Source organism: Lissotriton vulgaris, chromosome 12 (assembly GCF_964263255.1).
Source record: "Lissotriton vulgaris chromosome 12, aLisVul1.2, whole genome shotgun sequence".
In the NCBI taxonomy this organism is placed as follows: Eukaryota; Metazoa; Chordata; class Amphibia; order Caudata; family Salamandridae; genus Lissotriton; species Lissotriton vulgaris.
Window position 1 is genome coordinate 571,148,455 of NC_141700.1, and position 21,226 is coordinate 571,169,680.

Below are 21,226 nucleotides of genomic sequence, written 5' to 3' on the forward strand. Positions count from 1 at the left end.
TGTACAAGTTGTAAAGTCATTCAGGGAAGAGATACCAACAGATAAACTAGTGGTTAGAGTTCTATATATACAATAGTATATATATATATCCGTTCCCATCTACTAACAACGTCCTGCAAAAAGTAACCCCCACCCATGCCCCAGCTGAAAAGGTAATCCCGATGTTCGCACATTTGAAATGATTAGATGAACATTTTTTATTTATAAATGTTAAAATACTAGAAACACGGACTTTGTCATCCTTATTGCTACATACACGAAAACAATGTTTTATTTTAATTGGTACTTGATAACTTGCTCTGTTTTGTATCTTTATTCACTTGGAGCCTAGCCCCATATCCCCCCCATATAATGCTCTGCACATACATAGGGCGCACCCCCAGGAGGAAGAGAGATGTCTGTTAAACCTGAGTTTGGACAGAGACCCCGTTCATGAGCCAGAGCACCCCTAACTCCTTTGGAATCAGGGTACATTTGCAAAACCTTCTCTCTGTTAAAGGGTGAAGGATCTGCCAGGCCCCTGAGAGGGGGAGGGCCCCGCCCCCCATCCTCCCCCAGTCTGTCTTTCCAGACATCAAGTCCCTCATATGTGCTTCAAGCGCGCAGAAAACAATATTTAACAAAATGTCTGCATTTTCGACTTCATCTAACCAACAAGGTTGGTATCTCTTGCATGTTTCCTGTTTTCTTGGGGAGTGCGTTGAAGTCGGCAGTAATCAGACCACGAGCTCTGACCCCTCACATCTTGGTGAGCTTGGGGGGGTGTTGCCTGAAGTGGTGGGGGCCCGAGTGGGATGAGGGACGGGAAAGACAAGGTACTGGCGCTAGATGCTGAAGAAGAGGAAACAGACTCTTTTTTTGCTGGGCAGGAGAATATGAGGCATTTTTTCTGAGTACAGCACGTGTTGTAAACTGACGGCAAAGAACTCTGTACTCACTCCTGGCAGAAGGAGATGGAGCAAGAACGGTGCTTCGATGTGACCACAAAGAGGCAGAGAGTAGGCAGTGCAAGCTTCCATTGCCACGTTATAAATACAGCACAGGCAGCAGCAGTGCAAGCCTCCCTCCCACACAGAGCAGGTACAATAAAGTCAGCAGCAGTGCAAGCTTCCCTCCCATAAAAAACAGGTGCTGCACAGGCAGCATCAGTCCAAGCGTCTCTCCCGTAGACAGCAGGTACAGTACAGTTAGCAACAGTGCAACCCTCCCTTACATTGAGAGCAGGTACAGACAGTCAGCAGCAGTGCAAGCTTCCCTCACAAAACTACAAGCTTCTCTTGCATTCAGAAAGGTAGCAGCAGTGCAAGCTTCCCTCCCATTGAGGAAAGGTGCAGCACAGGCAGCATTAGTCAAACCTCTCCTCCCATAGAGAAAAAGTACAGTCCAATCAACAGCAGTGCAAGCTTCCATACATGCAGAGCAGATAAAGTGAAGTCAGGAGCAGTGCAAGCTTCCCTCACACAGAACTACAAGCTTCTCTTGCATACAGAAAGGACAGCAAAGGTAACAGCAATGCAAGCTTCCCTGACATAGACAACAGATGCAGCACAGGCAGCATCAGTCCAAGCTTCCCTCCCATAGATCACATGTACAGTACAGTCAGCAGCAGTGCAAGCTTACGTCCCATAGAGAACAGGTGTAGCACACGCAGCATCAATCCAAGCGCCCCTCCGATAGAGAGGAGGTACACTGTAGTCAGCACCAATCCAAGCGTCCCTCACACAGAGAACTACAAGCTTCTCTTGCATACAGAAAGGACAGCACAATCCATTGCAATGCAAGCTACCCTCACATAAAGAACAGATGCAGAACAGGCAGGAGTCCAAGCTTCCCACCCATAGAGAAAAGTTACAGCACAGGCAGCATCAGTCAAAACTTCCCTCCCGTAAAAAGCAGGTACAGTACAGTCGGCAGCAGTGCAAACTTCGCTGACATAGAGACCAGGTGCAGCACAGGAAGTCTGAACAACAAAAAGTAGCTGTGGGTCTAAACAAAACAATCCAAAAGAAATTATCTGTGGTGTAGCTCTATCCTAAATAAAATTGGCTATTTTACAGAATGTGAGTTACATCCAAACGGATACTTCCATGTTTTGAAAAGTACCCATCAGTTTTCGTCCTGTTCCGCCCTTTTCATCATCTGGGACTCCTCACACCAAGGAGAGTATTTTTACAGCCACTTGTAAAGTGAAAAAGTGGGCATCCCAGTGTATGGATTCTTTTCAGGAAGGTGACCATGAACTGATAACTAAGGAGCAGTGCATAAAGAAATTAAATGAAAATAATATCGGTGTGTGACTAAATGTGAACTCTAAAATTGGAGAACCGGGAGGGAAAAATATGTTTATTAGGTACCTCACGTGTTTCCAATGCTTAAAAAAACAGTGCTGAAAAAAATAGTAGATTTAACAAAAAACTACTATATATATTCATATAAGGTCAACATGTTTCTGCAGTTATTGGAGCCATATTGGTGTCCGCTGCTTTCTTCAGGACCATATCTCGCTACTGCTTGAGAACAAAATAATAAAAAAGGTACATATACTTTACGTATTTTCAAGTGTCACCTGGACGTCCTTGAGTGAATATAAATCCTCCTAGGTACTACTGGGGATCCAGGTAATCAGAGTTACTCCAACAAATAAAGACATGGACAACACAAAAGATAAATCAGAATAGATATCAGTTGAGGTAACCACATTATCGTTTACCGACATTAATGTCAAATAAGTACACCTTAGGCTCTCAATGTCAGCCTTAACCTGCTTACCTTATGGGTAGGAGGAGAATGCTGCACCTCACCTGGCTGCGGCTCAGGTAGGTGGAGCACCGCTCTAATAAAAGTAGAAAGCACACAAAAAGGGAACGTCACAAACTAAAAACTACATTCAGGGTTATCATACTCGTCACTGATGCAAATAGTGCCCGGCGCTCTGGACGGTTGTGAGAGAGTGTTTCTCCGGTTAAAGGTTTAGCGGTAGAACAGAGTTATTGAAGGTTGCTCTCCTCCTTTGCTGAAGGTGTAGGAAACACACCTCCGTGTATGCCTTCACATACACCTCTGGAGTCATAACGTTTTGGACCTAGAACTGTTTTCTGTGGAGGAGATCCCGATCCGTGCGCCACGTAAGAGGAGGTTGGCTGCACCCCTTTGGGGTGTGTCCCCCGTGTGTAGTGTGGGGTCGACACCGTGAGCTATTTAAAGTACCCTTGTCCTGATGAAGCCACAAGATACTGTTGGCGGAAACGCGACTGCGTCGACATCTGATTAAGGAGTCAGACTATACTGTATATACTGTGTAAATATTACCAAGCGCTTTGTACTAAAACTATATTGGTTTTTTTAGGAGAAATTATAACCTTTGCGCTTTAAGGACTACCTTGGTTGTGATACTCCACCCAAATTGAGGAGTGGGTATTTACAGAAAATTGAATGTGCTCTTCTCTTTTTTCTTTTTGTTGAGGGTACACACTGTTTTATATATAATGTATATATTGCTTCAATAGGTTTTGTTGTTGTTTTTTTATACACTGTACACTTGTTGACCTCCTTGTCTTTTGACTTTGAATACTGTCCTTTTTTAGTCATATCATTTAATGATAACAGAAACTACTGTATAAAACAGGATAATAAATTGTATCTTGTTTTGAAATATCATATATGTCATTAATTCCTCAGTACCTTCTTTTCTACTTTTTCATCTTTTGATGCTCCTTGCCCAGGTATGCGAGGGTAATTTGGGCAGAACCCCTGTTCATTACATAGTACAGGTACAGTGCAGCCATCAGCACTACAAGCTACCCTTACTTGGAGAGCATGTACAGCACAGGCAGCAGCAGTGCAAGCTTCCTTCACATAGAGAACAGGTACATCATAGACAGCAGCAGTGCAAGCTTCCTTCACATAGAGAACAGGTACATCACAGACAGCAGCAGTGCAAGCTTCCTTCATATAGAGAACAGGTACATCACAGACAGCAGCAGTGCAAGCTTCCTTCACATAGAGAACAGGTACATCACAGACAGCAGCAGTGCAAGCTTCCTTCATATAGAGAACAGGTACATCACAGACAGCAGCAGTGCAAGCTTCCTTCACATAGAGAACAGGTACACCACAGACAGCAGCAGTGCAAGCTTCCTTCACACAGAGAACAGGTACATCACAGACAGCAGCAGTGCAAGCTTCATTCACTTAGAGAACAGGTAAATCATAGACAGCAGCAGTGCAAGCTTCCTTTCACATAGAGAACAGGTACATCACAGATAGCAGCAGAGCAAGCATCCTTCACATAGAGAACAGGTACATCACAGACAGCAGCAGTGCAAGCTTCCTTCATATAGAGAACAGGTACATCACAGACAGCAGCAGTGCAAGCTTCATTCACATAGAGAACAGGTCAATCATAGACAGCAGCCGTGCAAGCTTCACTTCACATAGAGAACAGGTACATCACAGACAGCAGCAGTGCAAGCTTCCCTCACATAGAGAACAGGTACATCACAGACAGCAGCAGAGCAAGCTTCCCTCACATAGAGAACAGGTACATCACAGACAGCAGCACTACTGGTTTCTCTCACACACACACACAAAAAAAAGATATAGCACAGGCAGCACCAGTGCAAGCATCCTTAACCTAAAGTACAGGTAGAGCACACGCAGCAGCAGTGCAATCTAATTTAACCTAAAGAACAGATACAGCACAGACTATGTCAGTGCAAGCATCCCTTGCATAAAGAATAGGTACAGCACAGGCAGCAGCCTTGCAAGCTTCCCTCTCATGGAGAATAGGTACAGCATACACAATGTCAGTGCAAGCATCCCTTGCATAAAGAGCAGGTAGGGCACAGGCAGAAGAGGTGCATGCTTGCCTTGCATAGATAACATGTACAGCACAGACAATGTCAGTGTAAGCAACCTTTACATAAAGAAAAGGTACCGCACAGGCATTTGTTTTGCGAGCTTCCTTTGCATATAGAACGGGTACAGCACAGACAGCAGCATTACTGAACACAAACACATCCCTCACCAGGCCGGCAGCATCAATGCAAGCTTCCTTAACCTAATGAACATGCACAGCACAGACAGCAGCAGTGCAAGCTTCTCTCGCAGAGAGAACAGGTACCGCACAGGGAATGTCAGTGCAAGTATCCCTTGCATAGAGAAGTACAGCACAGACAGCAGCAGGCAAGCTTCCCTCACATATAGAATAGTACAGCATAGGCAGCAGCAATGCACACTTCTCTCGCAGAGAGAACAGGTACAGCACAGGCAATGTCAGTGCAATCAATGTCAGTGCAATCATATCATTTATAAAGCACACTACTTACCCGTGAGGGTCTCTAGGCGCTGGGGGTGGGGGGTGATGCTGCTGCTCGAAGAGCCAGGTCTTGAGGAGTCTTCTGAAGGTCAGCAGGTCTTGGGTCTGCCATATGTGGGTGTTCCAGGTCTTGGCGGCGAGGTGGGAGAACGATCTGCCGCTGGAGGTCGCTCTTCAGATGCGGGGGACAGTGGCGAGGGAGAAGTTGGCAGAGCGGAGCTGGCGGGTGGGGGTGTAGAAGCTGAGCCGTCTGTTGAGGTACTATGGTCCGGTGTTCTGTAGTGCCTTGTGTGCATGGGTGAGGAGCTTGAAGGTTATCCTCTTGTTGATGGGGAGCAAGTGCAGTTCTCTCAGGTGGGGTGTGATGTGGCTGCGGCAAGGGATGTCGAGGATCAGGTGTGCCAAGGCGTTCTGGAGGCGTTGAAGCCGTCTCAGGAGTTTGGCCAAGGCTCCTGGGTAGAGGGCTTTTCCGTAGTCCAACCTGCTGCTGACGAGGGCCTGGGTGACCGTTCTTCTCGTTTCAGTGGAGATCCACTTGTAGATCCTGCGGAGCATGCAGAGGGTGTTGAAACAGGAGGAAGAGATGGCGTTAACCTGCTTAGTCATGGAGAGGGCGGAGTCGAGGATGACCCCTAGGTTGCGTGCGTGGTCGGTGGGTGTTGGAGTTAATCCCAGTGCGGTCGGCCACCAGGAGTCGTCCCAGGACGACAGGGTGGATCCGAGGATGAGGACCTCCGTCTTGTCCGAGTTCAGTTTCAGTCGGCTATTCCTTAACCATTCGGCGACGGCCTTCATTCCTTCGTGTAGGTTGGTTTTGGTGGTGTGGGGGTCCTTGATGAGGGAGAGGATCAGCTGGGTGTATCCCTTGCATAGAGAAGTACAGCACAGATAGCAGCAGTGCAAACTTCCCTCACATATAGAATAGTACAGCATAGGCAGCAGCACTATTGGTTTCTCTCACACACAAGGGTATTCCATAGACAGCAGTAGGCAAACTCTCAGAACAGGGACAGCCTCCTTAATATTAAAAACAATAACATGATTATTATTATCATGATTTTTTAATGACTTTTTTTGTACAGCGTAACAAACACTAAAAAATCTAAATCTCTTGATGCTATTAAGTAAATAGTAAGAAGCATAAAGAGGCAGAGAAAATGTGATTCCCTGAACTGGTTCTTACTAAAATTAGATTATAAAGAAATACATCTAAAATGTATATTTCTTACAAAATATAAGCTGCATTTACTTCGTTTTGCTATCAAGTGGGGTCAAATCCGGCACATAGCTATGGATGGTAGAGCAGGTTCAGTGGCACCTTGAGTAATACTTCATTGTAAACTTCTTTACTGACCAAAACAGAAGAGCTGTCAAGTTTCCCAGGTCCATGTGTGAGTAGCTTGTCCAGTTAGAGTTTTTCTGTGCATGCTGGGATGTGCTGTCCTGATTACGCATTAGAAGAAACAGGACTACAAGTCCCAGAATGCAAAACAAAAAAAAATGGCACCGGATAACCTACTTACTCATTGGAAACTAGTGAGTGCTGAAACAGATACAACACGTATTGTGTATTGCCACCAGTAGTATATCGAATTAAACACTAGCACACACATCGCAGAGCCAGAAATATACCTAGAATGAAAATGACACCTGTGTGGATGGCTAGTGGCACAAACAGGGATACTGGTCTCTACATGTAACAACGGCGTTTTCTTAGCATCCTGTTACCTTGAGGTAACCTTAATTGTTAACACAATAAAAGTACCAGAATACAAATCTCAACCTAGGCAGGGTGCGCTAATCAAGCATGGAATCGGGAATCTCGGAAGTTGCGTTACTACTGATGGGCTATTAAAGTATCTGAGTAGTAACTGAGCACTGCAAAGCTTCTCTCACCACGGACTCCCCTGCCAGCACCCTCCCCAGGCTAGTGCCACAGTCTTTCCTCCAAACTACCCCGGTCCTTGCCCCTTCTGTGCCTCATGCTTTCAGGGGTCTGCTGTATTCCCTTCCTCGGCAGTGACTGCCTCTCCAGGGTGCTGCAGAACTCACTCTATTCATGATCAGTCAGTACTCTAAGCTCCCCTGGGTTCTGTTCCTGGCTCCCTGCTCGCAACGCTTTCTCCCCAGGGCACTGCAGCGCTCCCTCTAATTATAATCAGTCAGTGCTCCCTCACTAGGTTCCTCTGGGCTCTCTCCCTGCTCCCGAGACTCTCCCCAGGGTGCTGTGGCGCTCCCTCTAATTATAATCAGTCAGTGCTCCCTCACTAGGTTCCTCTGGGCTCTCTCCCTGCTCCCGAGACTCTCCCCAAAGTGCTGTGGCGCTCACTCTATTCTTGATCAGTCAGTGCTCCCTCCTTCTATGCTCCTCTGGGCTCTCTACCTGCTCCTGAGACTCTCCCCAGGGTGCTGTGGCGCTCACTCTATGCTCCTCTGGGCTCTCTCCCTGCTCCCGAGACTCTCCCCAAAGTGCTGTGGCGCTCATTCTATTCTTGATCAGTCAGTGCTCCCTCCTTCTATGCTCCTCTGGGCTCTCTTTTGCTCCTGAGACTCTCCCCAGGGCGCTGTGGTGCTCACTCTATTCTTGATCAGTCAGTGCTCCCTCTATGCTCTCTACCTGGTCCTGAGACTCTCCCCAGGGTGCTGTGGCGCTCACTCTATTCTAGATCAGTCAGTGCTCACTCCCTCTATGCTCCTATGGGCTCTCTACCTGGTCCTGAGACTCTCCCCAGGGTGCTGTGGCGCTCACTCTATTCTTGATCAGTCAGTGCTCCCTCCCTCTATGCTCCTCTTGGCTCTCTCCCTGCTCCTGAGACTCTCCCCAGGGTGCTGTGGCGCTCCCTCTATGCTCCTATGGGCTCTCTACCTGCTCCTGAGACTCTCCCCAGGGTTCTGTGGCGCTCACTCTATGCTCCTCTGGGCTCTCTACCTGGTGTGAGACTTTCCCCAGGATGCTGTAGCGCTCACTCTATTCTTGATCAGTCAGTGCTCCCTCACTCTATGCTCCTCGGGGCTCTCTACCTGGTGTGAAACTATCCCCAGGATGCTGTTGCGCTCCCTCTATTCTTGATCAGTCAGTGCCTCTCACTCTATGCTCCTCTGGGCTCTCTTTTGCGCAGGAGAATCTCCCCAGGGTGCTGTTGCGCTCACTCTATTCTTGATCAGTCAGTGCTCCCTCCTATGCTCCTCTGGGCTCTCTACCTGAACCTGAGACTCTCCCCAGGGTGCTGTGGCGCTCACTCTATTCTTGATCAGTCAGTGCTCCCTCCTTCTATGCTCCTCTGGGCTCTCTTTTGCTCCTGAGACTCTCCCCAGGGTGCTGTGGCGCTCACTCTATTCTTGATCAGTCAGTGCTCCCTCCCTCTATGCTCCTCTTGGCTCTCTCCCTGCTCCTGAGACTCTCCCCAAAGTGCTGGGGCGCTCACTCTATTCTTGATCAGTCAGTGCGCCCTCCCTCTATGCTCCGCTGGGCTCTCTACCTGGTCCTGAGACTCTCCCCAGGGTGCTGTTGCGCTCCCTCTATGCTCCTCTTGGCTCTCTCCCTGCTCCAGAGACTCTCCCCAGGGTGCTGTGGCGCTCACTCTATTCTTGATCAGTCAGTGCTCCCTCTATGCTCTCTACCTGGTCCTGAGACTCTCCCCAGGGTGCTGTGGCGCTCACTCTAATCTAGATCAGTCAGTGCTCACTCCCTCTATGCTCCTATGGGCTCTCTACCTGGTCCTGAGACTCCCCCCAGGGTGCTGTGGCGCTCACTCTATTCTTGATCAGTCAGTGTTCCCTCCCTCTATGCTCCTCTTGGCTCTCTCCCTGCTCCTGAGACTCTCCCCAGGGTGCTGTGGCGCTCCCTCTATGCTCCTATGGGCTCTCTACCTGCTCCTGAGACTCTCCCCAGGGTGCTGTGGCGCTCCCTCTATGCTCCTCTTGGCTCTCTCCCTGCTCCAGAGACTCTCCCCAGGGTGCTGTGGCGCTCACTCTATTCTTGATCAGTCAGTGCTCCCTCTATGCTCTCTACCTGGTCCTGAGACTCTCCCCAGGGTGCTGTGGCGCTCACTCTAATCTAGATCATTCAGTGCTCACTCCCTCTATGCTCCTATGGGCTCTCTACCTGGTCCTGAGACTCTCCCCAGGGTGCTGTGGCGCTCACTCTATTCTTGATCAGTCAGTGCTCCCTCCCTCTATGCTCCTTTTGGCTCTCTCCCTGCTCCTGAGACTCTCCCCAGGGTGCTGTGGCGCTCCCTCTATGCTCCTACGGGCTCTCTTTTGCTCCTGAGACTCTCCCCAGGGCGCTGTGGTGCTCACTCTATTCTTGATCAGTCAGTGCTCCCTCTATGCTCTCTACCTGGTCCTGAGACTCTCCCCAGGGTGCTGTGGCGCTCACTCTATTCTAGATCAGTCAGTGCTCACTCCCTCTATGCTCCTATGGGCTCTCTACCTGGTCCTGAGACTCTCCCCAGGGTGCTGTGGCGCTCACTCTATTCTTGATCAGTCAGTGCTCCCTCCCTCTATGCTCCTCTTGGCTCTCTCCCTGCTCCTGAGACTCTCCCCAGGGTGCTGTGGCGCTCCCTCTATGCTCCTATGGGCTCTCTACCTGCTCCTGAGACTCTCCCCAGGGTTCTGTGGCGCTCACTCTATGCTCCTCTGGGCTCTCTACCTGGTGTGAGACTTTCCCCAGGATGCTGTAGCGCTCACTCTATTCTTGATCAGTCAGTGCTCCCTCACTCTATGCTCCTCGGGGCTCTCTACCTGGTGTGAAACTATCCCCAGGATGCTGTTGCGCTCCCTCTATTCTTGATCAGTCAGTGCCTCTCACTCTATGCTCCTCTGGGCTCTCTTTTGCGCAGGAGAATCTCCCCAGGGTGCTGTTGCGCTCACTCTATTCTTGATCAGTCAGTGCTCCCTCCTATGCTCCTCTGGGCTCTCTACCTGAACCTGAGACTCTCCCCAGGGTGCTGTGGCGCTCACTCTATTCTTGATCAGTCAGTGCTCCCTCCTTCTATGCTCCTCTGGGCTCTCTTTTGCTCCTGAGACTCTCCCCAGGGTGCTGTGGCGCTCACTCTATTCTTGATCAGTCAGTGCTCCCTCCCTCTATGCTCCTCTTGGCTCTCTCCCTGCTCCTGAGACTCTCCCCAAAGTGCTGGGGCGCTCACTCTATTCTTGATCAGTCAGTGCGCCCTCCCTCTATGCTCCGCTGGGCTCTCTACCTGGTCCTGAGACTCTCCCCAGGGTGCTGTTGCGCTCCCTCTATGCTCCTCTTGGCTCTCTCCCTGCTCCAGAGACTCTCCCCAGGGTGCTGTGGCGCTCACTCTATTCTTGATCAGTCAGTGCTCCCTCTATGCTCTCTACCTGGTCCTGAGACTCTCCCCAGGGTGCTGTGGCGCTCACTCTAATCTAGATCAGTCAGTGCTCACTCCCTCTATGCTCCTATGGGCTCTCTACCTGGTCCTGAGACTCCCCCCAGGGTGCTGTGGCGCTCACTCTATTCTTGATCAGTCAGTGTTCCCTCCCTCTATGCTCCTTTTGGCTCTCTCCCTGCTCCTGAGACTCTCCCCAGGGTGCTGTGGCGCTCCCTCTATGCTCCTCTTGGCTCTCTCCCTGCTCCAGAGACTCTCCCCAGGGTGCTGTGGCGCTCACTCTATTCTTGATCAGTCAGTGCTCCCTCTATGCTCTCTACCTGGTCCTGAGACTCTCCCCAGGGTGCTGTGGCGCTCACTCTAATCTAGATCAGTCAGTGCTCACTCCCTCTATGCTCCTATGGGCTCTCTACCTGGTCCTGAGACTCTCCCCAGGGTGCTGTGGCGCTCACTCTATTCTTGATCAGTCAGTGCTCCCTCCCTCTATGCTCCTTTTGGCTCTCTCCCTGCTCCTGAGACTCTCCCCAGGGTGCTGTGGCGCTCCCTCTATGCTCCTACGGGCTCTCTACCTGCTCCTGAGACTCTCCCCAGGGTGCTGTGGCGCTCACTCTATGCTCCTCTGGGCTCTCTCCCTGCTCCAGAGACTCTCCTCAGGGTGCTGTGGCGCTCACTCTATTCTTGATCAGTCAGTGCTCCCTCACTCTATACTCCTCTAGGCTCTCTACCTGGTGTGAGACTATCCCCAGGATGCTGTGGCGCTGAATCTCCCCAGGGTGCTGTTGCGCTCACTCTATTCTTGATCAGTCAGTGCTCCCTCCTTCTATGCTCCTCTGGGCTCTCTTTTGCTCCTGAGACTGTCCCCAGGGTGCTGTGGCGCTCACTCTATTCTTGATCAGTCAGTGCTCCCTCCTTCTATGCTCCTCTGGGCTCTCTTTTGCTCCTGAGACTCTCCCCAGGGTGCTGTGGCGCTCACTCTATTCTAGATCAGTCAGTGCTCCCTCCCTCTATGCTCTCTACCTGGTCGAGACTCTCCCAAGGGTGCTGTGGCGCTCACTCTATTCTTGATCAGTCAGTGCTCCCTCCCTCTATGCTCTCTACCTGGTCCTGAGACTCTCCCCAGGGTGCTGTGGCGCTCACTCTATTTTAGATCAGTCAGTGCTCCCTCCCTCTATGCTCTCTACCTGGTACTGAGACTCTCCCCAGGATGCTGTGGCGCTCACTCCATTCTTGATCAGTCAGTGCTCCCTCCCTCTATGCTTCTCTGGGCTCTCTACCTTGCTCCCTGCCTGCTACCTAGACTCCCCCCAGGGTGCTGCAGTACTCAGTCGCTCTCCTTCCGTGCACAAGTCTCCCTGCTTACTATGGCTGTCCCTCATCTCTTGCACTTACAGTACTCCTGTCATCCATGCTGCTAGTGTACCTTTCAGACTTTCAGCAGAATCCAGACTAGCTCCCTCCATCAGTGGCCAAGCAACATCCCTCCTTCTGGCATTGTGCAACACTCCCTCCATTCGGCAAATCTCACTGTCAGCAGACTCCATGATCACTTCCAACAAGAAGCCCAATTCCCAAAGGTAATTTTTCACTTTTGTGTAAATGTACTACTTTTCTGTAGTCGCAGAGGTAAAGTTAGACAGAAAGCAGTAGCAGCTGGCATCAGGGAAATATGGTGCGCCAGCATAGGTGGGGCAGCGAGGTCGGCAGCACGGGGGTGAGGGGCGATAATAAACAAGCATTTACAATGCAGTATGTCGTATTTGCGAGAGTGTGAGCTTATTGGCTTTCTAAATGACAATGCTTTTTATTTGTGTGTTTTGAAAACCTGCAAGTGGTACGTAAACACGCACTTTCTACTTGTAGTCCTTGCTTAGGAGACACAAGACTGGCAGTAAACAAGCATTGGCATAGCCAATAGGTCTTGCCTTTGGGACATTAAAAGTGTTTAGCCATGCAACAGTTGATGTTGCACCAAGGATATTGTGCTGGATAACTAAACACTTATAAGGTCCCAAAGGCGAGACCTATTGGCTATGCCAATGCTTGTTCTACTTGAATATACAGTTTAAATTATGAGAGCAGTAAAAAAAACATTGAGGTAGCCAATCATTGTTTGCTTTTTTAAACTGTGAAAGGCTTTACTAAGGTTACGTTCAAAACCACGTAAAATATGATACCCTCTTCAAAATAAAAATAAAAATATTTTTTAACATGTGGAAGCTTTGACTTTAAAACGGCACATTATGGCAGTGCACTGAGAAGTACTTATTAAAAGTTCATGTAAACTCAGTGCACGACCCTGATTATTTGTTATAGAGCCACATTATAGTCGAATACATGAAACATAATGAGTTTTGTACCACAGGTAATCTGAACTCGTATATTTGAAAGGCCCTTCCTACACCATAAGGAAGAAAAAAAAGTTTTGGTGAAGTAAAAAAATTGCCTAATATCTCACAATCTAAGCGGGGATTCTGCAGTTTATCTAGGTTTGACTTGGTATATCTGCCTTTCCTTGTGTGGATAGTTGGTCTTACCTCTTCGCACAATTTCTCTAGTTTTTATATAGCTTGAACTTAACCACTGTATTGAAGAACTTTACGTGAGGGCCATTTACATTGCACGAGGTTACATGCATTCTTTGTAGGCAAGGGCAGATTTCGTGATGTGCCGAGACTCACTGGATGTAGAGCGCCGTCGAGACTCGAACCTGGTTTCCCGCTCCATAGACAGCGGCTCAGTCTTGCCACAGCCTGGGTGACGGACAGCAGCCAGATGAAAACCTGGCTCCTCATGGGCACGAGGTACCAACAAGAGCTCGAGCCTGGCTCGAGCTTCCAGTGGCTCGCGCTCGCCGACCTCCGTCAGTGCTTTCCGACCACAGTAGCGGTAGTAAACCAATTTTGCCACATTGCCTCCTCAAATTGGATTTGCAAAGTGAAACCCGTCCACGAGGGACCACTTCCAGCATGTGGGCTCAGCTGTAGGTAGAGGGAGGCACTACATTCTCTCTTGGTGCCATTCACAGTTTACCTACTTTGTTTTAATTACGTCAGGGGCTGTAATTACAACCAAATAAAAGATAGGCGTTGTGGTGTCTCATGAAAGCCATAACCCCAGCCTTCGCAACAGCTTGCAGGGAGAAACAAGCTGAATGTCAATCCAATGATATTTGCGAGGCAGAAGATTTGCAGCCTGTCCCTGTGAGGCACAAGGGCTTTGCGCACCACTTCAACCGTAAAAAGGAGCAGCTTGGCACAACGCAGAACAAAAATGTGTGTTTAACCTGGCTCTTTCGTACACATCAGACACTTTGGGGCCTATTAGCAAGAAATAGCGTTATTTATTGCTAAACATGGTTAGCGACTTTTTTTTTTTTAATTGCTGGCTTTCGCTGGATATTGTAGCGGAGAAAACACGCTATTAGCAACATTTTTCTCCATTGTGCTAAAATATCCAGCGAAAGTGGCGAAATGCAATATATCGCTGGAAATCCAGCGATTTTCTCGCATTAACACCAATGGGGGCTTAATCAGATAATTCACTCCCCATTGACTATACAGGTAAGTCAACTTTTTAGCAGGTGTTAGTTTATAGCAATAATCACGTTTAGCGCGATTTTTTTATCGCTTCGCCTGCCTTGCTAATAGGCGATAGCTGTGTTAGCAACTGTTTTCAGTCGCTAACAGTTTGGGTACGCCCACTTTGCATGTCAATAGCGATAAATATCGCTGACATGCAAAGGGGCCCCAAACTTATAGCTACCGCCTAAAAGCTGTTGCAAACTGCTGTTAGCGACAGCTTGCTAATCGCCGCTTTAGCAGGGAAAGAGTCCAGCTAAAGCGGCGTAATTGCCCTTGCTAATATGCCCTTAAGTGTTATTCTTACAAGTGGTGTGGGTGTAAAGATTATTTTTTAATCCCCTCAAAGGTCTATGAAAAACTCTACATCATCATGAAAATCTGTTCTTTGGTAACACTTTAAATTCGCAGACCGGTAACAGAACAAAAATACTGATGCAAAAGGTATAGTCAGTAAAAAAAAAAAAAAGTTATGTTCTTTCCTGCAAAATGCATTCTTGCACAGAAATGTCTGCCCTGGTTTTTGCTAAGGACACATAAGAAAGTAGCGTGAATCACACTGGCTTGGCTGGGTTCCGTTAACCAGAAAATTATCTTACTAAGAAGAGAAAAAACATGCAATTCCACAGGTTGTAGTTCTTGTCGAAGTACTTGATGCAGTCCTTCAGCTCATAGGTCGAAGTAGGGCTCCACGTAGGTGATCTGGGTGTAAGCCTGGGGTCAGAGGACGAAAGTGAAGAGAGAAGTTGAGGTGACGAGTTGGGGATGGGAGAGAAGTGGCAAGAGGATGTGAAGCAATAGAGAAGAGAACAAACAATAGGGCACGGGGAAGAAAGACGGGAAGGGTGAGAATGAAGAAAAGGGGGGAATGAGTGTGGGGGAAGGTGTACAGAGATAAAGGGTTACAAAGGGAAGAAGGAACTAAAAGATAGAGAGGGGAGGGCCGGGAGAAGGCTGGGAAAGAGTGAATAGAAAGGGAGAGTTAAATGCGGCATGAAGCTGATGAGGAGGGAGGGGGTAGTGAGAGCAGACAGCAAGGGGGTGGAGAAGCATGATTCACACGCTGCCATGAAGCTGACGAGGAGGGAGGGGGTAGTGAGAGCAGAGAGCAAGGGGCTGGAGGAGCATGATTCACGCGCTGTAAGGCTTAATGAGCCATTACAGAAAGCCAGATGGCTGCTGTGCATGTAAACACGCGCGTAACCGCATGCTGGAGGCCAGCAAAAGCCTCTGGTAGCACTTTTAAAACTCCACTCCTAAAGGGCTCGCAGAGCAGCGTATGCGCTGGCTCAGCCGAGACCTAAAAGGGACAGTTATGCTTCTCATAAGCAACAAATATAATTACAAAGTACGTGTTTACACACTGCTTGCAGGTTTTCAAAACGCATAAATTAAAGGCATTGTCATTTAGAATGCCAATGGCTCTCAAAATCTCACAAATGCGCGACCTATTGCATTGCAAATGCTTGGTATAGGTTGGAAGTGAGAAGCTGGGTTTTCTTTTGGCCAGGGAAAAAATAAGTTTTCAGGAATTTGCAGCAGTGACCTTTGGTTTTCCTGAGTGATTCTTGGGGATGTTCAAGATCAGATGTCCAAGGATGAGAATCCGACTTCGCTTTTGCAGTTCTTGCCTTGATCAGAACGGAAATGCTGGACCAGAGACGACCGATATTGTGTTTATCCTATTGTATACAGACAGTGTGGCTATTTTTAGACATGGCTTTCGCGTGGCCCTGGCTGTATTTTCATATAGGAGGGGCAGCATGGTGCTGGTAATGTCTACCTGGCAGAAGATCACAAGTTTTATCTACAGTATGACTGCATGGTCTTGATTCTTGGTCAGTGTTCATTTCAGGTGGTCTAGATAGAAGGTGGGCAGGGTGTAGTGCATAACTTATTAATGGTAAAACACCTTTACAATGAAGCTTTTATTCCACATACCTTCACTCCACATACCATTGTAACGAAAGTACCATTACTCTGCAAAACTATAATAATGCATGGCATTACATTTTATATATTTTTACCACGCATGCTTTTACAACGAAATTCGTTGTAAAAGCATATGTTTTTAATATTTAAGTTCAAGGTAAGTAAATAGTTTTATTTTGGGGTTGTAGGTTTTGGGGTTCAGGGTTTTCGGGTTCAGGGGTATTTTAAGGTTTTGAGGCTGGGTTTGGGTTATGGGGGTGCACAGGGTATTTTTCGAGTATAGGGTCGGTTTTGGTGTTGGGGTGCTTGGGTATTTTTTGCGTTAAGGGGGTATTAAGGTTTTGGGGTGCAAGAGATATTTTTAGGGTTCAGGGAGAGTTGAGGTTTTGGGGTGCAGGGGGTATTCGGGTTCAGGGTGGGTTTGGGGTGATGTTTTTTTAGGGTTTAGGTGTATTTAGTTTTAGGGGTACAGGGGCATTTTTAGGGTGGGTTTGGGGGTGCAGGAGATATTTTTAGGGTTCAGGGTGAATATAGATTTTGGGGTGCAGGGGGTTTATTTAGGGTCCCGAGAGTGTTTGTGTTTTGGGGTGCACAGGGTATTTTAAGGGTTTAGGGGGTATTTAGGTTTTGGGGTGCAGGAGATATTTGTAGGGTTCAGGGCGAGTTTAGATTTTGGGGGTTTTAATAGGGTTCAGGGTGGGTTTGGGGGTACTGGGGTATTTTTAGGGTTTAGGGGGTATTTAGGTTTTGGGTTACAGGGGCATTTTTAGGGTTTATGGTGGGTTTGGGGGTGCAGGAGATATTTTTTAGGGTTCAGGGGGAGTTTAGATTTTGGGGTACAGGGGGCTTTAATAGGGTTCAGGGTGGGTTTGGGTTTTGGGGTATAGGGGTATTTTTAGGGTTTAGGGGGTACTTAGGTTTTGGGGTACAGGTGCATTTTAGGGGGTTTGGGGTGGAGATATTTTTAGGGTTCAGGGTGAGTTCAGGTTTTGGGATTCAGGGGGTAATTTTAGGGTTCAGGGTGGATTTGGGTTTTGGGGTGCTGAGATTTTTTTTAAGGGTTTAGGGGTTATTAAGGTTTTGGGGTACAGGGGCATTTATATGGTTTAGGGTGCGTTTGGGTTTTGGGGTAAAGGAGGAATTTTTAAGGTTGTGGGTGGTTTTAGGTTTTGGGGTACAGGGGCTTTTTTAGGGTGGGTTTGGGTTTTGGGGTGCGGGGTATTTTTAGGTGTAAGGGTAGGTTTAGGTTTTGGGGTGCAGGGGTATTTTTAGGGGTCAGGGTGGGTTTAGGCTTTGGGGTGCAGGGGTATTTTTAGGGTTAAGGGTTTGGGTTACAGGTGAATTTTAAGGGGTATTAGGGTACAGAAGTTTTTTTAAGGTAAGGGTGGGTTAGGATTTTGGGGTGCAGGGGTATTTTAAGGAATCAGGGTGGGTTTTGTTTTTAGGGTGTAAAGGATTATATATATATATATATATATAAATAAATGTGTATATTTATAAATAACAAATATCTAATATATTATTATAAATATATTTAAAAAAAGAAATGTATAGATATGCATATATAATATACATGGATATATGTATAGATATATATGCATATATAAAATACATAGATATACATATATATATCTATATATGTTAAGTACTTTTAGTAAGTTTATGCCTTCAACACGCATGCCTTTGCGTTGTAATGGCATGCATGGTAAAGGCGTATCCTGCTGCTGCTTCTAGGCAGGGGCACTAGATAAAGTGCTTGTGAAAAGTTCATGCCCAGTGAATTCAGGGTTCTATGATACATTTTCCTTTAAGCGGATCAAAGAAGGGAGGGAGACAATTGACTATTTTTGTGCAAGGGGCAAAGAAGAAGCCACTCAGTAGTAAAGTTGTAAGTTACACTAAAAAGTAACTTTCCGGATCACTAATAAATCGGACCCACTTCAAAAAAAGGTTCCTAAGAAAATATGTAAACCCTTTAAATAGATTGTTGCAAATCTGATGCACAGTGCGAAGCGGATTTATAAGATTGATTCTCAAACTTTGCATTCCTATTTGAATTACGTGTAGGAATTTTTGTTCTCAAATAAAGCAATATCTCCAGGACACAACTGATTTAAAGAAAATGACAAATGTTCTGAATATCTGTACCTAGCTAGTTTGTGCACCAGTTCTCTGAATGGAAATCTTGAATGAAAAGAATCAAATATGATTGACTGTTTTTCCTCCAGTCCAGCAACTTGCGATTCGTGAACTGGCTCTGCAGCTTTAGAAACCAGAATGAGCGTTATTTGTTGAGAAGGCATGACATTGCAGGGTTTTAGAACTAGTTTACTCAGTTTTGGAACCTTATTGGAAAAAAACCTGCGAGGGCATTGGGAGGTGTCCTCAAGCCCACGCGGAACTAGAACACACACAGGGGTATAATGCCCATTTGTACCCAGAAAAATGCTAAAATAGAAAGCATGGACTATGAAATTTAATTTAAAAAAAAAAGGGATGCAAGTGGCAGTTGTATCGAGAGCTTGGCTGTCATGGATGTCATTCTTGTAAAAGGTGCGGTCTTGCATGGGAGCCCATCCAGACAGGTATAGTCTGGAGGAGATGAAAGGTAATTAGTGAGATTAGGGGGGTTCTTGAGGCCAAGTTGATAACTGGTTTCACTAACAAGAACTTCTAAAACTCAAAGGTAGTTGACCCAACTCTGCTTAAACGGCTTCCTTTATCAGTCTTTTATATTCAAAAATGCATTGCAGTTTCTCTTTGATATAGTAATTATGAAAAAAAATCAAAATGTATGGGATTACATTTAAACATGTATATTTTCTTTTTAGGATGTTCACCGCCAACCTGGTTTCACTTTCCTAGCACGGACCGTCGCCAGAAGCGGATAGGACACCGGACATGCCTGCTCAACGATACGTTGTACCTAGTTGGAGGATTTGGCGCAGATGGCAAGACACCATGTCCAGAGATCTGCACCTTAGACATTACCCTAAGGACTGAGAAAGAAAGCACATCCTAGCCAGTACTGAATAGAATTAAATGTGGCCATATTAAATGCCTTTGGTTACTTCATCCATCACTTTATTCTGCAGACTAACATACCTACAGCAAAATCGTTTAAACTGCCCAAGATCATGAAACAGTTCCGATGAGATCTTTCAACCTTGCATTACTTTGTGAATTACTCCAACTTCATCAGCACCCAGTCGTGTGGACATTTGAAAGCGCTTATTGTTAATTTTCTTAGTGGTTCATAAATCAGTGTATCAATCTGCTTGATTCAATTTGTATATTTAATTTCGGGATGCTTCGCGCACTTTGGAGTGCCTCCGTTTTATTGGAACTCACTTGTTATATTTTCAGAATGCAAATCCTAAAATATACAATTTGTGTAGTGCTTAATTTGCATACAGATGCTCTAAAATCTGAAGTAGAAGGCAACTAGAGCAAAAGAAGATAGACTGATTTGCCCAGGATAACACCATTTTATGGAGTGGGTAAGCTGGGCTTTTTCTCCTGATTTCTGACCCCACTGCTTAACCATTAGTTTACAATTCCTCCCATAAGCACTAATGCCACACTTCTTCGGAGTCAAACGTACATATCTGCATTATTATAGACGCCAACTACAAGAAAGCTGCCCTTTTCTGCAGATCCCTTGTGTATGTTAATTATGTGGACAGGGAAAACAGGTTTAAAAGCAATTCAGCTTGAAAGACCTTTCATTTTAGGATTGAAGAACTTCTTCATTCCCCTGTAGAGATTTGTGCTGTGGTAAAAAAATTGCTACAACCTGTCCGTTTGGTACTTACTGCAAATCTGGTAAGCAATTCTCTCCGATTCGGATTAACTGGGCCATGAACGTTACAATATGCAATGAGTGGTTTAGCAGCAATGGGCTATTGAGAAACTGATTTCAACAATGGGCACCAAAGCACCCTCCAGTAACAGGACATTCATCAGAGATTCTTTTGGATCCCTCAGCCTAGGTATTTCTTAAAACACTCTAAGCAAGATCATATTAAATAAAGCTGCTAATCTGAAACTTTTTCTACCACCGTCATCTACAAGAATCTTTCCTGCTCCCCAAAATCCACAGGCCCATCTAGAGGAGGTCGGCGAAGAGAGAGGAGAACATACCAGACATCTGACTTTTTTTGGCAGATGTCTGCTTATGGCCCTCATCTTAATAAGGCTTTACATCCTGCACATTTCCAAAAGCACCATCAAACTGGCTGTCTCTTTCTTGAACCTGCCTTTAAGTCTTTCAGAATTTTTTTGTACAGAGTGTAAAAGCTGCATCCAGAATTCTACCTCCAGTGACTGGATCACATGGCCTTGTCATGGACACCAAGCTCTGCCACAGGGCTTGTCCTATGGCAAGACACTACAAACAATACCCCACATCCAGAAGTCACTGGGCGAGGGACCAAGCCTTTTGCCAAGTCCTCCATGCACTCTAGGCCATATCAGCTTTATGCTGGAAGTATTGATCAAAAAGTGTGGCACACCTTAAGCTCAATGCCTAGTCAATACTAGATACTGGGTTTATGGCCGAACACTGGCCATGAAGTGTCCATAGCCACAGCTAGCTGTACCGGCTAGGAAAACAAACCCAGGCTTCAAAATGTTCATACATCTTGCACCCCACCCAAACCAAACTCTTGTCAACAGAGCCTTTTGCTATGCTCAGAGGGAGAAGAGAAGTGGTATGCCCTTCAGAAACACAGCGCACTCACTCCACTCACCTCTACTGCCGACTGAACAGAGATCCGACCTTGATCAGCAGATATTTGCCAAAAGGTGATAACTCTCCAGTAACAGACTTCTAGATTTTCCCTCATCATTACTTATGTATTTTAATTGCAATTATAATATTTGGTACACCATTATAACTCCTTCCTCCGCTTAATCTGTAAGCAATTCCCAAGTTCCAACATAAGGGATATTTTGTTTTTGGAAGGTTTCCTGCAGGTTAGTCAAGCAGGATAAAGTTATAGGCAATACAAAAACACTTTTTAAATTGCTGAATGCAATAACCTTCT

At 46.7% G+C, this 21,226-nt stretch overlaps 1 protein-coding gene across 1 annotated transcript in view; it reads left to right on the plus strand.

The window, feature by feature from the left end:
- KLHDC9 (kelch domain containing 9) overlaps positions 1-20,221 on the plus strand; it is a 64,732-nt gene extending 44,511 nt beyond the window's left edge. The window contains exon 5 of the mRNA XM_086945422.1: positions 19,010-20,221. Within this exon, the coding sequence (XP_086801548.1) occupies positions 19,010-19,200 (191 nt within the window). The 3' untranslated portion in view covers positions 19,201-20,221. The remainder of the gene's footprint in view (positions 1-19,009) is intronic.
- The last annotated feature ends 1,005 nt before the right edge of the window (positions 20,222-21,226 follow it).